Genomic DNA, 19,614 nt, shown 5'->3' on the forward strand with positions numbered 1-19,614 from the left:
AAATAACCTATCTCCCTGGTATTTCAATTGTACTTACTTAATATAAAAACAAAAAACAAAGGCAAACTCAGTACTAATGTAAACATTGACTACATTCTGAAATAAATTTTGATTAAAAATATGCCGAAAAACACAATTTGGGTCTCTCTTCTTTTACTCCTATATTAAGAAATTAACAACAGACAACACAGGTTAACTCTTTCCTTTCTTTTCTCAAAAATGTTCTTGAAGCCCTAAATGAGAAGACACATCCTTTATAAAATTGCTGCTCAGTGTCCCAATTGATCTAACTCTCTTAAACTGCCAATATCGAATTTGTATAAGGTTCTGAGGCTTTTTTTTTTTTTTGGCTCTATGCAGTGAATTTCATTTCTTCATATTACACTTACTCTCAGTGCATCTGATCCTTAGGTTTCAATGTAACAGAAATGATTGGGAAAGGTAGTGGAACCAAGGGTGCATACAACATAATGAAAGCCTATGCATCTCCATAATGAGAAATATTAAAGTAGAACTACACATACATTTTTAAGAAAGATCATATCTTCTGTTTTTTAACATTTTCTTTTCTAAAACACACTTTCTTTCAAAGATGTGAAGAGCAGAAATAGAAACGCTGTTACATATGAAAGTTTCAACGGATTTGCTGCCAGCAGCTTTTCTTTATAGTGTTCCTCTTACCTACACTATGTGTTGGCACTGGCAGGTAGCCCTAATTCGTTAGTAGCCAAATTATTTTTGTCCCTGAAGTACGAGAAATCTCCATAGCACATGAATGAGACATGGTTTACTAGTTTACACACATTTTATAACTCCAAGAAACCAAAACTCATTCACAAATGCTTTCATTTCAGCAAAGAGAAGGGCCACAGAATATCAGAGATACCCACTTTGAATTCCTGCTCCCCATTGTCCATGAGAAAGTGAGGAGAAAAAAAAAATCTCTTTAACTTCAATAAAGAACTTTGATCCTTAATGCAAGAAAAATAAACAGCTTTCTGTCCACCACACTCCACATTTCATTTAAGTCAAAACATTTCAGTACAAGGCATTAAGAAAACACGTCTTTTAGTAATAAACCTAAATGTCTCCAGATAAAAATTCATCACGACGGCATAGTAGGTTTAGGTAATGTGGTTCATAATAACCAGCATCCTCATATTGCATGATCATCAGATACATTTACACGCTGCTGTACCACCTTTACTAAGTTATAGAGAAAAATAATAAGAAATAAGCAACACTTAGAAACATGTAACACAAAAATTCTGATTTAGCCACAGTAAAACATCTCTGAATTTTAAGGCAAGACAAAAGTAAATGTATTAACACTAAAGAGCCAACTGACAAAAATGTTACTTAGATAAAAGAAAGAGAGGTTTGAAATACAATGAGCCGAGTTCAGGTTTGAATTGATTTAAGGTTTGACACTGACTTCAAATGTCTATGAACATCTACAAGCTTTTGTTTTAAATTTTCCTTCTGTCATGTTTTATGGGCAAAAACTCCTTAAACTACCTTGTAATAGATTAATTACTTTCAAGCTGGGTGACAAAAGGGCATAATGACCGGAAAATGATACAAAAGAAACAAAAAAACGCATGTTAACAAGTTTATCAACAAACCTGGGTAATTCTCATGAAGTACAGATTAAGGTTCAGTGGTTCCAAACTGGCAGCATTCAAATTGGGTTCATATTTGGGTTTTTTGTTTTGTTTGTTTTTTTAAACCACCTGTCCTAAAACGACATTGTTTATGCTAATTATCTTTGTTTATGCCACAATTCTGTTTGTTTACTACATTCTTTTAAAATACCATATCCCTATAAACAGTTCTCACCAGAATTCTTCTAAATCTTGTTTCGGTCTGGTCCTTCTCGGCAGCCCACTGAGCAGAATGCAGCTCTACAATGAAGGCGCAAGAGCTGGGAACAACTTTGAGTCTCTGACTCCTCAGGCTGGCAAAGGGAGGGAGTACTGCTGAGGTTTTACTCTCAGGCTCCAAGGGAAAAGGATACTGAATGTGGAGAAATGCAACACCCCCCTATTGGACAAGCAAAACCATATGCCACAATATCTCCATAGAAGATGTATGAACTCTCAATCAGTAAGTAAAGAAAAGAATAGATAACACTAAAGGAAAGAAAAAACAGCTTCCAAACTGCAGGAGAAAACATAGAGGTCAGAAAGAATAAAAAGGTCTTCTCCTGAACTACTATCAGTTCCTGATCATAACGAAGGAAAATGTAGCATTCTCCTAAAGCATGTCGAATTTAAATTTTTTCACACTCTAGCAACAAAATAGGTGATACTAACAACTTGATCCTGTTTATCTACATAGCAATCAAATTTTACATTTAATACAAATGACGATGCTATCAATCAATGAAAGAGAAGGAAAGAGGGAATGAAGGAAGGAAAGAATGAAGGAAGGAAGGAAGATTGTATGTTTTTGTCCATTTCTTATTCAAGAAAATTTTCCATTAGGAAGGAGATATTTCATGCTTTGGCTAAATCTTTGAAAATCTTTTTATCTTATTGCCATCATCTGAATCAGAGACCTGGCATATTGTAACTATACATGAGTTAGTACAAGAGAAAAACTTAGATTAGCTTCTTTCCCAGGCTGTTGGATAACCTCATTGAAATTAAAAAAGAATAACAAATTATGAAAGAAAACAAAATTCATCTGCTATACTTATTTAACTTATCCATAAAAAGGGAAGTATTCAGCCTACATAATGCACATCTGCATTATACAATGTACTCATTAGGTTGCTGAAGAATTGATAGTGGAAAGAAAACAGACAATAAAAATCAGCCTTTACCCATGAATGTAATTTTGCTTTCTTAATGCATTATGAGTATAATCCATATGAAATAGTTTCCAACTCTGTGGAGGGCTAATGTGCTAAAGAATCAGAACAGGTCTCATTATTTGCCTCCCATGTATGATGCATATACAGATTTTTGCCAAAAGCTCCCTAAGTACAGGTAAATACTTTAACATGTACTTATTATATTTGAGAAACATAAGATAAGAACACACCAATATGTGAAGTAATCATAATATTTGCACATTTCTATGTCTATCAAACCTGCTAAAAACTGAGCGGTTCACAATGTCACCTGATATTTAACCCTTAATTGTTCTTGGTAATCAGTCAGGTCTCCTGCCAAGTCTTCAGGACAGTATTCCAGCATGAGTGTGATAGAAACATGGTTTATGAACTGCCTTATGCAAGCTGCATTCCAAACCAATGTCTTAGCTCAGTTAGCTTGCAAATTATTGACATGGTAATTAAAATCTATACTCAGTTGTAGATACCATCTCCTCTACAAAGTAGTAGTAAATAAAAAATAAATAAAATCACTTAAGGCTATCAGAACATCTTGAAAACATAGTATCAAACTTACAGGTTTACAGTTGCCATTAGGTGACAGAATGTAACTTTTCTGTGATTCACACCTACAGTGCGTCTACTAACCTGAATGTATTTATCACTCATGAGCACAACATTTTTTTCTAAGTTTTTAATTAAGCAAAATATATCTGTCTGTGTAATAAATACTTCTTTACTATGGTCAAACTTTAGGTAATTAAAGTACCATTAATGTCAGAGAGTAGTTTTTTGCAAACCTCTAGTAGTAGCTTTTCATGGGAATTTTATGAATTAGTTTCTAACAGCACCTGATGTATATTTCTTTCTTCAGGAAAAAGCTGACAAGTTTGCTAATAAGAAAAAAAAATATTGATTTAGTCAGTATGACCAGAAATAAATTTGATGGAAATATGAAGTAAATAAGTTAAATTTTATTGCAGAAGGTTTTACTATTGTAGTGTTCCTTTCAACATCTAGAAACTCTGCTGCCTGTTGTCTGTTCCAATTTGGGAGAAGCAATCAAATAGGTGATATGAATAATTTAATTTGCATAATCCCACTACTTTCAATCCCAACTTTTTTCTCCTTTCTAGACATTATCAGAACTGTCTTCTGAAGCAATCATTTTACACTTGCTATTTAAGTTTCTAACATAAAGCAATTAGAAACTGTAACAAATAGCTTAGACACAAAACTATTAAATTACAACCAAAGAGGACAGATATAAATAAAAAGGAAAGAAACAGAATTAAATGTTATTGAGAAAATATCAAAAATGGCTATCTTTACTTATCACGAACAAACTAATATTGACATTTAAGGCAAATATTTTCTTTTCATCCTTGGAATATCCAAAAGCAGGTGACATTTTCAAAGGAAAACCTTAAGCCACAATTTGTCATTATTTACTTTCAGTTAAATATATAAATTCATTGACTTCTTTTAAAAATTTGGGGAGAGTTCAGGCATTCATTCTAATGATGCTATTTAATCCCATTTAGACCATAGTGTCAGCTATGTTTCCTCTAAACAGTAAGATGCAGAAGACTTCCCTTGCAAATAATTTTTTAGAACGTATATGCTCATTTGCTTCCCACCTAGGAATTGTGGTTTTCAGTAATCATAATCAATTTATCACTGGGATGCTTGAAAATAAAAATATTTCAAGTTTTTTACTGCTCAGAATCACTGTTCTATCTGCACTACCACCTGCATATTTTTAACAGACAATGAAATTGTTACTACTTCTTAACTATTTAACAACTGTTTATTAGTCTGACAGTACTGACCATGTTCATTTCTAGGGATGATAATATAGACATAGAGAAATCTAAACCCAAATTTTGACCCTGATATTTAAGTTTTGAATATTCCTAAAAGTTCAAATAGTCTACAGGCTGGAAAGAATAAAAGATGGACAAGATTCTACCAATGAAATTAGTAAAAATGATCACATAAAACTTTTACAGTACATGCACCCTAAGCAACTTATTATGTCCTCTAGATCAAAGTTCTCTGTTTCATAAAGAAAATTAAAAGTCTTCTTTTAGATTTCTGAGTGAAAAATTCATCTTTAGCAAGGGACCCAACAGAATAAAAATTAACAGTCAATAGAAATGACCTATTTATTAATGAAAGTTGCAAACAGTTGAAAAGGCAAAAAAAAAAAATCTAATTACATTTGATAGTGTAGTTACATTGTAAATACCTCCTTTGGAGAATATAAATATTCAATATTGTGTCTACATGATATACTCTATCATGCATGGGTGCCTATAGAGACACTCACCCGTACAAATTCAATGTAAACAAATAGTAATGATTTGCTGAGATCTTTGTATGTATTACCAATTACCACCACAGGGGAAATTATTAAAGAATGTTATATTATATGACATTTTTCAGAATTATTTCAGCGACTAATATTTCTAAATGTGATAGTCATACTAACAACTCTATTGATTATGACTTGCTTATTTAATTAACTAGTTAGAAAAGCATGCCTCTGGGTGACAAAAAAATGAAATTCCTACCAGGAAGAAAAAAGATGTTAACAGATTTGAGCATCAGAATAGGAAAGGGAAAAGTTTGGTTTAAAAAGAGATAATTGAAAAAATACAAATAAAGTTCACAGCAGGAAGCTTGCCTATATAGAGAAATAGGCTACAGCCTGTTAATATGTAACTACCTTTTTATAAGTACAATCTGTTAACAGGCTTACAAATCAGTCTCAGAGTTGTATTTGCAAAAAGTATAATTAGAATTCAAGAATATTATCATTTAAGTGCTACTCTGCATGCTAGAAAATTTAGCTGTGTTAAATTAGAAAATTGCTACATTAGGTAATATATGGTATGTTCTACGATGAATAACTTCAACATTTACCTAGGAAATAAGGCTATCTTTGCAAATAAAAGCTAACTAATTAAAGAGTTAATATATGGAACTGAAAATTTTAATTCAAAAGTGTTAAGAAAGCTCAAACAGTCGCTGGAATTATCTAGTAAAGATGCACTTTAATTTTAAAAAAGCAGAAGAAATCAAAGAAAGATGACAGCATTGAAGTATATATGTTGGCTATTTTACTTTCTTCCCTGATTTGATATTGGCTTCTCTAATATGTAACCACATTCAAGCATTACTTTATCCTCAATACTCTTTTTTCCTTCCATTGCTTCACTTCTAGAATGTTTTAATCTTTGTCCTTTCTTTTTTCGTCTTTTCATATCAAATTCAGTCGTTTGAGCGATGAACAGCTTGACTTAGCATATTTTTAACCAGCTGGTCTAGCACCTAGCTTGCATTGCATAGTCAGATACAACAAATGTTTATACAGAAGGTAGCTTTCATGAAAATGAAAAAAAGCCTGGGTATCATGCATCCTGGCTTTTTTTAGCTTTTTTTTTTAATTCACCATACAGAATACAAAGTTTGAATTCTTTTTAATGGCAAACAAAATTCTATTTATAGTTCAAAAAAATGAACTTATGCTGGGATAAGAACTCAAATTTAAAAATTGCAATGTGTACTTATAGGAACATTAAGAGGGCTAAAATTCTTTCAAAGCCCTGCTTTACTTGCAACAACATCAAATAAAAGGATGTTGCAGATATTTCTCTAAATAGGAACAACTTAATTACAAATACACTATTCCCATCATAGCAAAAGAGGAAAATACAGTAAATTAAAATTCAGTTAAGACAGCTAACACAAAAAGTGGCCACTAAAACTTATAAAGAGAACAGCCCCATTTACCCCCTCTTCCCCCCTATTTTTGACACTTATGGAGTATTCTACTAACATAGCATTGATGTTAAATTTTCTTTGCTGGGGAAAAAAAAACGCTCTCTTATATCAACAAAAGGTCATGTGCTTTACTGAGCAGCTTCCAAAGTTTTACGGAAGGATCAAATAGGAACTTATAGCCTCCGTTAAAAGCACCACTAAACCCTTCTGTCACCCTAGCTATTACATGAGACAGAGATGCTGAAAATGGTAACATTTTGCACAAAAGCATTTTTAAAAGGTGGGGAGAAAACGATCAATGAAGGAATAAAGTAAGAGGGTGAATGAGAAAGAGAGAAGCAGCGAGTTGGGGAGAGAGAGAGATGCTTAAGGTTCATTTAATTTGCTGTTACAGGACGTAACCTAAAAACATTAGCAGAAATCTCTCGGAGACTTTGCAAATCAGTTCAATTTGGTCCGGACAACCACAACAAGAAATCAGCTAACAAGATTGCAGAAGCCCTAGCTAAAAGCTTCTCTTAACAAACACGTTTTGGGGGAGCATCTTCCAATGATTCAGAGACTACTGTAAAATGGGAGAGTTGTACTTCAATATATTAGGGGGAAAAAACTGTACTCACCTTTCAAACTCCTGAGGTAAATCAGGGTCAGTAAGCATGCTGGAAAAGCACAATTTCCCTTTGTCACAGCAGCCACCTATGATCGTCTCCAACTGAACCTGTCAAGTGAGTCCAAACCTTCTAAACCAATTGATTTTCTCTCTCTCTCTTCCCCCCTCCCTCCTTCTCTCTCTCTCTCTCCCCCTCTCTCTCTTTCTCTCTCTCTCTCTCCCCCCCTCCCCTCCTCTCCCTCTCCTAGGACTCCTTGACCAGTCTCTTAAAGGGGTAGTGCACTTCCAGCAGCGGGGTCTGGCTGCTCCCCTCTCCACGGAGCCACACGCTCGGGCTGCAAGGCTCTAGACAACCTCAGGGTGCCTGTCCTTTCCTTTTAATTCTCTCTTCTAGGCATCACCCAATGTGAGAAGTCAACTCATTTAACACGTCTCCCATACTCTCTCTTCTAAATCATAAAACTCACACACACACAACGCACACACACAGACACACACACACACAAACAGTATGATTTTGTAAAACGTATTTGCTACTGATTAAATACCAAGTCTATATAACAGAAGCCCGATTAAATTGCATTTATTAACTAATTAAGCAAAAAATTTAAATGTTAGTAATAGCATTTTTACACAAAGAATTGTTATTCCTTCTCACCCTTTTCTAGGCTCTCTCCGTTCACACACGGAAACGCACGCACGCACACACACACACACTCACATACTCACAACAATCGGGCATTGTTCTGAGGGAAGAAAAGCAACTTTGACAGATTGAAATATAGCAGAGGCCCCTTCAAGGAAACCTGTAAACAACTTGTCACTCACTCTGTCGGTCTCACTGTTAGCTCGTGCTTTCCGCAAAGTGGTGCGAACGTCCTGGCAACCCAACCAAAGTTTCCTCAGCTCCAAACTCCATAAAACACGATGTGCGATGTGGAGGGGAATAGGTATCCACATGCCAAAATAACACACACATGCGAATGAAAACTCCAAACCAAATCAAAACATAAATACAAAAAGATGGGACTAACAAACTGTCCTGTTTGGGATCGCGGGGGAGGTCAGGAGTAGGAAGCGCTCCCCTGCCTGTGGATCTCTTTAATTTCCTCTGCCCAGGCAGACACAGATAACAAGGTGGACAAACTATGGCTCTACAGATCCTAAGCTGGCTGGCAAGGCACAGCCTCCATAGCAGTTCCAATTATCTAGATAAAAATCTGGCAGGCGAGAAAGGTAATCAGGTAATGTACCTTTGACATGAAATGACAGAGGCACACACACACACACACACACACACACACACAGAGAGACACTTACACAGACACGCATGCAGAGATGGTGGCTGCCCCGCACACCGCAGCATCTGGTCAGGGAGTAAGCACACACTCACCAACACGAGATAGTGTGCATTCTTCACACACGCATGCACACACATACACACATACACTCAGTCACTCACACACGCTCTCCACTCCTACTGGGAGGGTTCATTCTGCACAAAAGGCTACATTACAGAGCCCGCCCCAATAAGGGAAAGAGAGGAAAAAAAAGCCTTCCATTGTTGAGAGGGCAGGTCAGTTGATTAGATTTTCTGTGGAGAATTCCACGAGGAAATTCCCTTCAAAGCCGAAGTGATTAACTGGGGGCTATTCTGGAAATGGAGCAGACAATGGCTCAATAGTCTGTACAGCCAATGTCCAGGCTGGCACTGAACTCACTTAAAAAAAAAAATAAAAGCCAGACTCCCTGTTCTTTTCCACACATTCCTCCCCCTCCAACCCCCTCCACTCCTTCCAACTTCCCCTCCCAATTCCTTTTATTTTGCAGCTGGACAACATTAAGGGCCTTTAAAACCACAAGGGTTGACCCCAAGGCAGTTTGATTAGGTCCCACTTTTTTTCCTGGAGACAGGCAGACAGTAAGTTTACTTTTTTAGACATTCACAATGGTACATCATACACATATTCCAAAGAGAAAAAAATCAATTATTAACTCCCATATTAGTGAATTTATTCTTCATTCAAAGCTAATACATTTTTGGACAAGTTGATAATAACTTAATATTTAAATCTGTCAGGAGTATACTAAAAATACACACACACACATATATATATACACACATACACACCCTCCACAAAATCAATGTGGAATAAGATTTAAGCATGTCACTATGGAGTTAAGACACTAACAAAAACATAGAACTATGACCCACCCTGAAAAAGCTGTTAACAAGGGATGTGGCAAAAATGACTTGATGCTGACATGATTTTCACTTTCAGCAGTTGGGGAAGGGGGGAAGAATATTACTCACTATTCTTTCTTGTTGTTAGTCTCAAATTATTTTTTGTTACAGCAACAACCTACTCCTACGTAGAAAAATGAAAAAAATGTTGCATTTATTTTAAATGTCTGTTTTTTCAGCCCTTAAGGGACCTATGATCTAATACACTCTAATTGATAATGTATACAAAAAATTTGTTTTTCTTCAATTGTTAATAGTGATTATGAGAATTAGGGTATAGCAGCTGCAAAGCTATATACACTTTTAAAAATATTTAAAAATTTGTTCCTAATTAAGAAAAATCTTGCTTATCTTGTAACAATAGAGAAAAAAATGCAGAAGGAGAATGGGTGAGTTACAGGGAGCCATGGGAGCTGGAGTCAGGAAGAGGAGGAGGTAGGGAGGAGAGGACGCAGGGAGAGCACAAGAAGGAGACATAGTGGCAGCATAAAGATAGAAACAAAGATAATGGCCATAAGGCAGGATGCTGAGATCCGTATGGTCCCAGCTGCTGTCTTGTTACAGCTACTACCTCTGGTTGTTTCTCTGAAACTCTAATCTAGAAGGTCACCAGAGCAGGTAAGACACAGAGTATGAGTGTTTGAGGCCAACTATGGTATAAAGAAAAGATACTCATATTAGAATCTCCCTTGTCTTTGATTGTGATTTTATTGGCACTTAATATATGTATACATGTACATACGCCAAATAAACACAAAGAACATATAAGAAAATGTTAAATGGTTTGAAAGTTAGTTTTTTGATTTCAATATATTCTGCAAACGTTACTGAAGCCATTCAAAAACAAATTATTTCTTGCACAATCATCTATGCTGAAGGAGTTGCAACAGACTAGGAACTAGACAGAAAATTTGCCAAACATAATAATGATCATCCTAATGATAATTTGAACTAATGGAACTCTAAGATCATAAGGAATTTTGTTCACATAAAATAGCTCATGGATCTTACACAGTGTAGAAAGGGGTAGGTATGTATTTCCCTAATTTTCCCACTGTTCAACTTGGTAACCAGAATTTAAAGTCATTCAGTTGGTTAGTAGCCCATTTGTTACCTGAAGCCACTTCTATCTATTTCACTCATGATACCATAATACAGAATAAATTGATTCTCCAGAATTTACAGCTAGATGAAAATCCCAAAAAGGTGCACATATTTTAACTGACCTGAAAGGGTTTCAGGTAATTGTTATAAAAAGTAAAATTTATAAAAGCTCACTGTCATTAAGCTAATACTATATGTGATGGTCTAATTGAATAAATATTTTAAAATGTAACTCCCTAAGCCATAAAAGTTTTCTCTCATTTGAATCCTACATTGAAAATTAGTATTTCTGCCAGATTTTAGAATATCAGCAAAAGGAAAGATTGGTCCAAAATGTTTTGGTTATTTTATTAAGTGATCAAAATGATCTAACCATACAAAATTTAATATTAAAATACTGTTAAATTATCTTTTAAATTTTGTGTTAAATGTTAAAATGTTTAAATATTAAATGTGTTTATGACTAGCACATATATTAAACCTAAATTCTTTTTTAATTATCTGAAAAGCTTAAGATATTCAATTGACTATAGATACTCTTTACATCAGAACTGATACCCCAATGTGATGTTTACTAAGGTTTCAAAATATATCTTGGTTGAGACATACTTTTGCATTCACTTAACATCTATTAAATGCTTACCAATATGTTAAGTGTTATGGCTTTAACAAAAGAATTCAAAAAAATTTATAACAATTCTTATTTTACTTATATATATAACCAAATTATATATATAAAATTTTATAACAATTCTAATTATATATATAAAACCAAATTATATATATATTAAAAATTCTAATTATATGTATGTATGTATGTGTATATATATGTGTGTGTATCTATCTATCTATCTATATCTATATATACATAACCAAATTTCAAAGCAATTTTTTAGTAGCCAAGCCTTCTGAGGCAGATGTAGTGAGAAAAATTAAAACAAAAATAAAAAAGCAAATGAACAAAAAATAGTGATAAGAACTTAATAATACATAAAATGGTAAGTAATATAAATATGATTTACAAGCACAGATAGACAAATACAAATATATCTTCAAAGATGATCAAAGCATAAAGTACAATAGAAACTCAATAAAAGTTTTACATTGAATAAGTCTTTTTGACACTGCTACAGCAGTATTATGGAAGATGGAATGAACATGAAAAAGTATGCTTTTGAGCTCTTGTTGTTTCCATTGCAGATATAAAAAGGAGATTCGCACAGGCTAAGGACTATAAGATATGCTAGAGAACACTGCTGGAAAATTCTCAGAGAGACTATCAAGAACTTTTAAAATCATACACAAGTTATTTCTAAATGTAGCCCCTTTTCAGGTATAGTTTTCAGCACGCATTTCTACTATTTTTGTCCTCATTTTAAAAGGATATATTTTCATTCCTCTATTTTAGATTAGAATTGGTAAATATCTTCTATTTTAATATCTGAAATAAAAACATGTGGTCATAGGTGCAAATTACACTTTAATATTTGATACATATTTCTGCCATCAAGCTAGTTTTCACACAGAATTTGGAATATTTTGAGAAATAAAACTCTTAATATTATAATCACAATGAATTTAAAGCATATCCATGTCAGACAATACTAACATTTTATTGCCTTAAGATGACACAATGGGCATTAAGAAAATGCCTTTTGCCTGTGCTGTTATTTACTTTGTCACAAAAAATTAAAAAAAAAAAAAAACTCCCTCTTTCAAAAAAAAAAAAAAAAAAGGAAAGAAAGAAACTTCCAACCAATGTACATCTGTGAGTCATTCACCAGATGCCTGGTGAGCTCACTACTGACCTATCACATGTAGCTTACAACTCTTAGACTAGAGTCCTGTAATATTGGACCTCTTCAAAAAATCTTAGGCATTCTATAGGTTATCTTCTTTTTCAAAGACCTAAAATTCAGTTCACCATAATATATGTATGTCACAGAACTGGGACACAATAGCCTACAAATTGAAGGTTTTCCTTACTTAATACTCTTTCTATTGTCAGTTGGTTAGAATATACAGATGAATTGTTCTCAGATTGAATATTTGAAGAAACAGTGTTCTTCAGAAACACCTTCACCTTAGAAACTCTAGTTTCATACTTCTCTCAAAGAAATGATGTCATTTCCAGTAATTGCTTTCACTGTTTGATCTTATGATTTATCTTCTTATTCAGAATAACTTGAAATAATTTTAAAATATAAGCTTTTATTATATGAGGATTTTCTATCTCTATGATACATAATAAAAGATATTATCGCATTTAATAGTCAAAACAATTATATGAGATATGTAGACTTATCCCAATTACAAATGAGGAAGTCCCAAAACTACTAAGTGCAGAGCTGGAGAACATCAGAATCATTAATATACCATATTTCCTGCAGAGTTTTTAAAGGCAATGAGTTTCAGTTCATCTCAAATACAGCATAATGGCAATTAAGTATAGAGTATACAGGAAAGTGCTTCATAAGTATGTTTCTATGGTAACTGAATGGCCAAATTTTGGACAAAGTTAGGTTGAGCAGACTGTCCCATTTTCACAAATGAAAAAAAAAAAGTTCATTCACACAATTAAAACAGAGAAGAATAGTATTCTTATCTCATTTTTAGTGATAACAATCACCAGAACTAGTACCACTCTTCATGCAATTTGGCTCTATTTTTCAGAATGATTTCTAAAATAGATTTTCTTGCCTAATATGTTTACAATTTTTATAACCTCAGGTAAAACCCAACGGCCAATTTTCTGGTCCCTATGCAACTACTTTGCAATGGAATTTCTGTCTTATAGAAAGAATCCATTATTTGAGGCAAAGGTTGTCAATTAGAAAAATAAGACTACTGAATTTATGTTTTTTAATTCTTTTTTTTTTTAACTCTCTACACTATCATCTCTCCTTGTAATATGTGGCGATGTCTAATGGTTTGTTCACTTATAAGGATGAAAATGACATAAATCAATCACTCTCACGGTAAAAATCAGAAGGTTTCTTTTGGGTAAAAAAAAATCCACATAACCCATAAGAAGAAAAGTCATTCAAATGGGACTATATGAATAAAAGTGCTCTTGGCCAGCAAACTTTCTGCATTGTAATTTTTCAACCTGGAAAGTAATTCAGGAAACATACTGCAATGACATTTTACCTAGCAGTAGCAGCAAAGTAAAAAGTGGCACCATTATATTGCTACAATGTAGTTTTGTTGGGTAACATTCTTGTTAGGTAATGTCTATATAATATTTTAGTACACATAATTCAGAGAGGTTTTCCCACCACAAATGTATACATTTCGCATATTAACTCATCAGAGAAGAAATGAGAGTTAAAACTGAGGAAAGTATGAAAATGTTTGAACAAGTTCCTTCATTTTTAAGTCGACTACATTTGTCTATTCTCCATATTCTCCTTTGCTTGTACACTTAGTGAATGACAAATCTTATTTATGGTAAATGAGAATGTTACCTATTAACAAATATTCAGTCTACCTTGTATCTGGAACAGTACAGCAGAAGAAATTATGGCTAAACTGAAGCTTAGGAAACCTAAGCTGTAAGGCTGGGGTCCTCAACCCGAGGCCAGTACTGGTCCATGGTCTGTTATGAACCAGGCCACACAGCAGGAGGTGAGTAGCGGGCATTACTACCTGAGTCAGAGACAGTCATACCAGAGGCAGCATTAGATTCTCATAGGAACGCAAATCTTAATGTGAACTGTGCATGTGAGGGATCTAGGTTGCATGTTCCTTATGAGAATCTAATGCCTGATGATCTGAGGTGGAACCATTTAATCCCAATGTCATACCCCCACCCCACCTAATCCCTCACACCCCCATGGAAAAATTGTCTTTCATGAAATTTTAGCACTGTGGTGCTAAAATGGTTGGGGACTACTGCTCTAAAGGAGCCTCTACTAATCCTTCCTTATGAATGGCAGGGTCTTTAAGAGGGTGGGGAAAACAGAGTCTCACTCTGTCACCCAGGCTGAAGTGCAGTGGTGTGAAGTCCACTCACTGCAACCTCAACCTCCTGGGTTCAAGTGATTCTCCTGCCTCAGCCTCCTGTGTAGGTGGGCTTACAGGCACATGCCACCACACCCAGCTATATTTTGTCTCCATGTTGGCCAGGCTGATGTCGAACTCCTGACCTCAGGTGATCTGCCCAGCTAGGCCTCCCAAAGTGCTAGAATTACAGGTGTGAGCCACCATGCCCAGCCATTGCCTAAGTCTTTAATGTCTCAGGGAACGTGATTTCTAAGGTCCCTTTCAATTCTAAACTTTTGTTTCTATAATCTCTTCTTTGATAAATCAATTTATCATTTCAAAAATAAAATTTCTTGCCTTCCTCGGTTAAATCCTTCTTTAAAAGTTTTAAGACTTTACTTTTCAATGAGGGTTTATTTTGGCCTTTTAAACTATGGTATAATTCTACATTCATACAGCAATATGAGACAGTGAGGAAAAGATACTGTTACTCATTGAAGTTAAGTTATATAAGTTCATTTAAGTGAAAATGACCAGGATAACTTAATTGGTCCAAAAAAATGATGTTTTCAAAACTGATTTTATGACTAAGTTCATCTATTTGTGATTCTGAGAAAATTTTGTGCCTGAGATTTTAGTTTCTCTAAGTACAATTATATTTATTAGGATTACTTTATCCAATGAGAGAATTAAAAGCAGTTTAGTCTCTTACTATATTAAATACCTCACATGTATGATGGAACCATGATTGGTGTGGTGGGGAATAAATACAAGGGTTTTTGTTTCTATTAAAAATTTCAAAATATCAAATGACAAATTCAAAAGCAAATTAAAAGGTTGTAATGTTAGAAATCCTAACAGGCAAACTGTGTTCAAATAATAGTTCTTATAATACATTTTGTGGACACTCTGAAGAACTGCTTCCATATAGACAACTTATTTTTTTCATTTTATTGTTAACAAAATGACTTACTGCCATAATTTAGAAAATAATTCAGATGGACTATACACAGGATGAAAATATAATAAAGACATTAGCAAATGAATGTATTCAGGCAATTACTTAACAAGCATTTCTAGAATCTTAAATTTATGCCTGTATTTTAAATCATCTATATATTAAAATTTTGATGTACAAAATACGTATTTTCATAAAACAAGAAAATAGATAGATTCTTGTTTGTAATTTGCCCTGATGCTGAAGAACTGCTTGGGTATCAAATGGTATATTACTATTTGAAAAACACCTAAATGTTAATACCCCTAAATAAATCATGGGCCTGTAATCAGAAATATTTATTTTTAAATCTGGCATAGAGTCAAAGTGTAGACTAGAAAACTATAACCATTTGTAAAATACGCCAGTATCCTAAGCACATCTTAAGAAAATAAAAACATGTATCTAAGGTCATGAATACTCTTCCTGGTATGGAAACTCAACTTCAGATTTACTCAGTTTTCATAGCTGGGCCATTATTCTTAATCTTAGTGAACAAATCAACTTAATAAGCATTGTTCTTATATTGAGTGTGTGCCCTGAATTTTATGAGGCATACTGAGAAAAAAGGAAAGAATCAATACACCTAACGTTTTTTTTCTGACTATCTTTTCTGGGCAGAGTACTCTGATAAAAGGTAGAGATGGAAAATTAAACTCTTTTCATAGAATTATGACTTAGTGCAGTAGATGGACGTCCTAGTCTGTTTTATAAACAATTATCAAGTTATTCTAATTAGAAATCAATAATATTCACACAGACTAGTTAATTTAATTTTTTAACAAATCTAAAGGAAAGTAAAAGGACAAAAATTAACTGGCTTCTGATTTCACAGCTTATGAGAGGCAGAAAAACAATTTGAACCAAAGTCTTTTGATTACAAACCTAGTGTCTATTTCACTAGGAACTGACACTACGTTTCTGCAAGAAAGCTATTTCCAAAGCCTATCTGAAATACAAAATAAAATGATAAAAGTGTTATTTTATAAACAACATTCTGTGGGGATTTTAAGTAAAAGAAAAAAAAAGATTTCACACTAAGAGGACCAACTTCCAAACTTTGAGAATTTAGAATTAATTTGCTATACTCAGTAAAATATATATTAAAGAATCAGTTGAAAACCCTCAGAAACCCTATGAGAATTGAGAATTACCATGGGGAACAAAAGTAATACATGGAAATCAATATCTTTCATATATATGATAACACCTAGTCATTACAGTTAATGGGGAAAAGACCCCATTAGTATTGGCAACATAGACAAATTATCTATGATGAACTTATTCACATACAAGACTTATTTAAAGAAAGCTTTAATACAATATGAAAAGACATACCAAGTTCCTCAATAGGTAGCATCAATATTATAAAAATATAAATTCTTCCTAATTTAATATAAATTTAGTGAGTTCAAAACTAAAGTAATATCATATTTAAAGCGCTAGATAAATTAATTCATAATTTATATAAAATTAAAGAAGAATAATCAGAAAAAAATTGGAAAAAAAAAGAATGAGGGCTCAGTTTACTAGAAATTAAAACACAATATAGAATCTCTATGATTTTGATTAAAACAATGTAGTATTGAATAAATTGAAAATCCAATGGAACAGAAAAGAACACAGAGAAAAAACTCAAACACATAGAGGGAATTCAGTATATTCTATTAATAAATTCTATAGGTGGCATTCAACGAATGTGCTATATGCTCAAATATCTAAATGTAAAGCATAAAATCATAAACGATTGAAAGGGAACATGAGTAAACTGAGTCTAATCTTAAGGAAAAGAGGGTCTTGCTAACAATGAATCAAAATTCACAAGTCATAAAACAGAAGATTTATAAATCCAGCTATGTAAACACTAAATCCTTCAAAGTGACAAAAGGCAGGCATCTACAGAAATAAAAAGACAACAATGATCATATCTAAGGAAAAGGCTACCCTCCATAATCTATAAAGAGCTCTTTGAAATCAATGAGAAAAAGATCAACAAATCAGTAGAATAAGCAAGCAATATAAATTTTTCAAAGAAAAGAAAATAGAAAGGATCCTTAAACAGATGAAAGATACTCAACATCTTTCATTATAATAACAAATGCAATTTTCAACTACAATATGATAACCATTTTTTAAATTATCAGCTTAGTAAAATATAAAAACTTACATGAACATTGTATTAGACTATATCATTCATTTCATAATTTGTTTTCTCCCTTGCCATACTTCTCTGCAGATAGAGTTTACTTCCTACACCCATTGACCTTATCTTAGACATGTTACTTGCTTTAGTCAATGCAATGTTAATGTTTGATTTGGCTCAGCCACCGTCTCTTATTTCTGCCTACCCTTGTGAAACCAGGATATCCCAGGTAGGGGCTAGTCCATTAACCTGGGTCCTAGTAGAAGAGAATTGGAGACAAATGGACCCTAGCCAAGACCAATCAAGCCAACATGCATCTGACCCACAGCCAAACCAGAGCACACGTGTTTACACAAGAAGAAAGTAAGCCATGGAGAGAGTGGGGTTGTTAACACATCAAAAGCTTACAAACAAAGTCTGTTTGTGACCTATGTAAAGAGGCACTCTCATATATTACTAGCATAAATGTATAATGAAACAAGCTTTATGGATGGCAATTTGGAAATGCCTACCAAAATTACAAATGCAATTCTATTTCTGGCAATTTATGTTAGAAATATGCTTTCATACATCATATATGCTTTCACATGGGAATACATGTTATATATTCAAAGCCAGTCACCATAATAGCAAAAAAACTGCTAAGAACCTGAAGTCCATTAATTAGGGATACAACACCACAATGGAATACTATACAGCTGTTAACAAAACAAGGAATTTATCTATACACTGATATAAAAAGATCTTCAATATACAAATTGATGTATATTAAGTGAAAAAAGCAAGGTGGGTAACTGAACACCAATTCATATGGTACAAAATGTGTAATCAAATTTCCTTTTGCTTATGTGTGGGTACTAAAACTTCAGAAAGGCACACAGAAAACTAAATTAAAATGGTTATAATGGTAGGAGTAGGGGTAGGTGGGAACTGGACAGATGGGGGACAGGCATGAGATTAAAACTTTTCACTGAATGTATTTTTAACTTTTTGTATGTTTTCTTTATTTTGAATGTGAAGTGAATCTACTATGATTTTTAAAAGTTAAATAGACACCTGATTAAACTACAAACTCTCCAACGGTTGCCTATCAACTATACATAATGTTCCTCAAATTGAGATCTGCAGACCCCAGATAGTTATGTTTTGAGATGCCTGTAAGTTACATTTTTATTAAAAATTATTTCACCTGTTAGAATGACAAAAATTCTCATTTATAATGATAATCCTAAATTTAAAGATATTTTCATAAAATATAATTTTAGTTTCTGAAATAAATGCTTAATTGAAATTCAAACATCCTAGTGAATATAATTTTTTAAAGAAGTTTGTATAACTTAACGTTGAGAAGTGGAAATTGATGCCATAAATCAAAACCGCTTAAAACTATCCTATATGATTGTTCATGCTCTGGCCTGGCCTCCTTATCCAGCTTCATCTTTCCCTACTTATCATGAACTTCGTGCTCTAGGCACATTAAACTGGTATAGTTGCTGGCACACAGCCAGTTGTTTCTTTCCAACAAGGCTTTGTCTGAACTGTACATTACTCCTGGAGTATCTTCCCCACTTCCCTTCTCCCAATATATGTGGCTAACATCTACTCATCCTTAAATATTTGTTGAGGTATCACCCCCTATTGTAATCTTATCCTAATCCATCACTTGTCACTCTTCTTCCATAATATCCAGTAAAACATGAATTCCTACCACTTGACTCTAAGCAATATAAAAAGAAATGCTTATCTTTTTCATTACTGTATCTTCAAGACTATTCCACAGCATTGTATGTAGTACCACTGCACTTTTTACCTGAAGAAAAAATCAGAAGACTTTAGGGCCCTGTTTGTGTATCCTGGTATTGCTAGACCATTCCATAATCTGTTTCTCAATATTAAAATATGC

General features: G+C 33.6%; 1 protein-coding gene across 10 annotated transcripts in view; it reads right to left on the reverse strand.

Annotated features, from left to right (window-relative positions):
- The window catches only part of SOX5 (SRY-box transcription factor 5), a 1,022,042-nt gene that overhangs the window by 405,500 nt on the left and 596,928 nt on the right, over positions 1–19,614 (reverse strand). For 4 of the 10 annotated variants that reach the window (XM_012457148.2, XM_012457147.3, XM_012457139.2 and 1 more), the window contains exon 1: positions 7,249–7,415. The exons of 5 other annotated variants lie outside the window; for them this stretch is intronic. In XM_012457148.2, the coding sequence (XP_012312571.1) occupies positions 7,249–7,286 (38 nt within the window). In that variant the 5' untranslated portion in view covers positions 7,287–7,415. Of the gene's footprint in view, positions 1–7,248; positions 7,416–8,066; positions 8,141–19,614 lie in introns of those variants that run through there. One more of the 10 variants, XM_012457145.3, reaches the window with a different exon arrangement.

This window comes from Aotus nancymaae, unplaced genomic scaffold (assembly GCF_030222135.1).
Source record: "Aotus nancymaae isolate 86718 unplaced genomic scaffold, 86718_ANA_hifiasm-v0.15.2.pri h1tg000016l, whole genome shotgun sequence".
NCBI lineage: Eukaryota > Metazoa > Chordata > Mammalia > Primates > Aotidae > Aotus > Aotus nancymaae.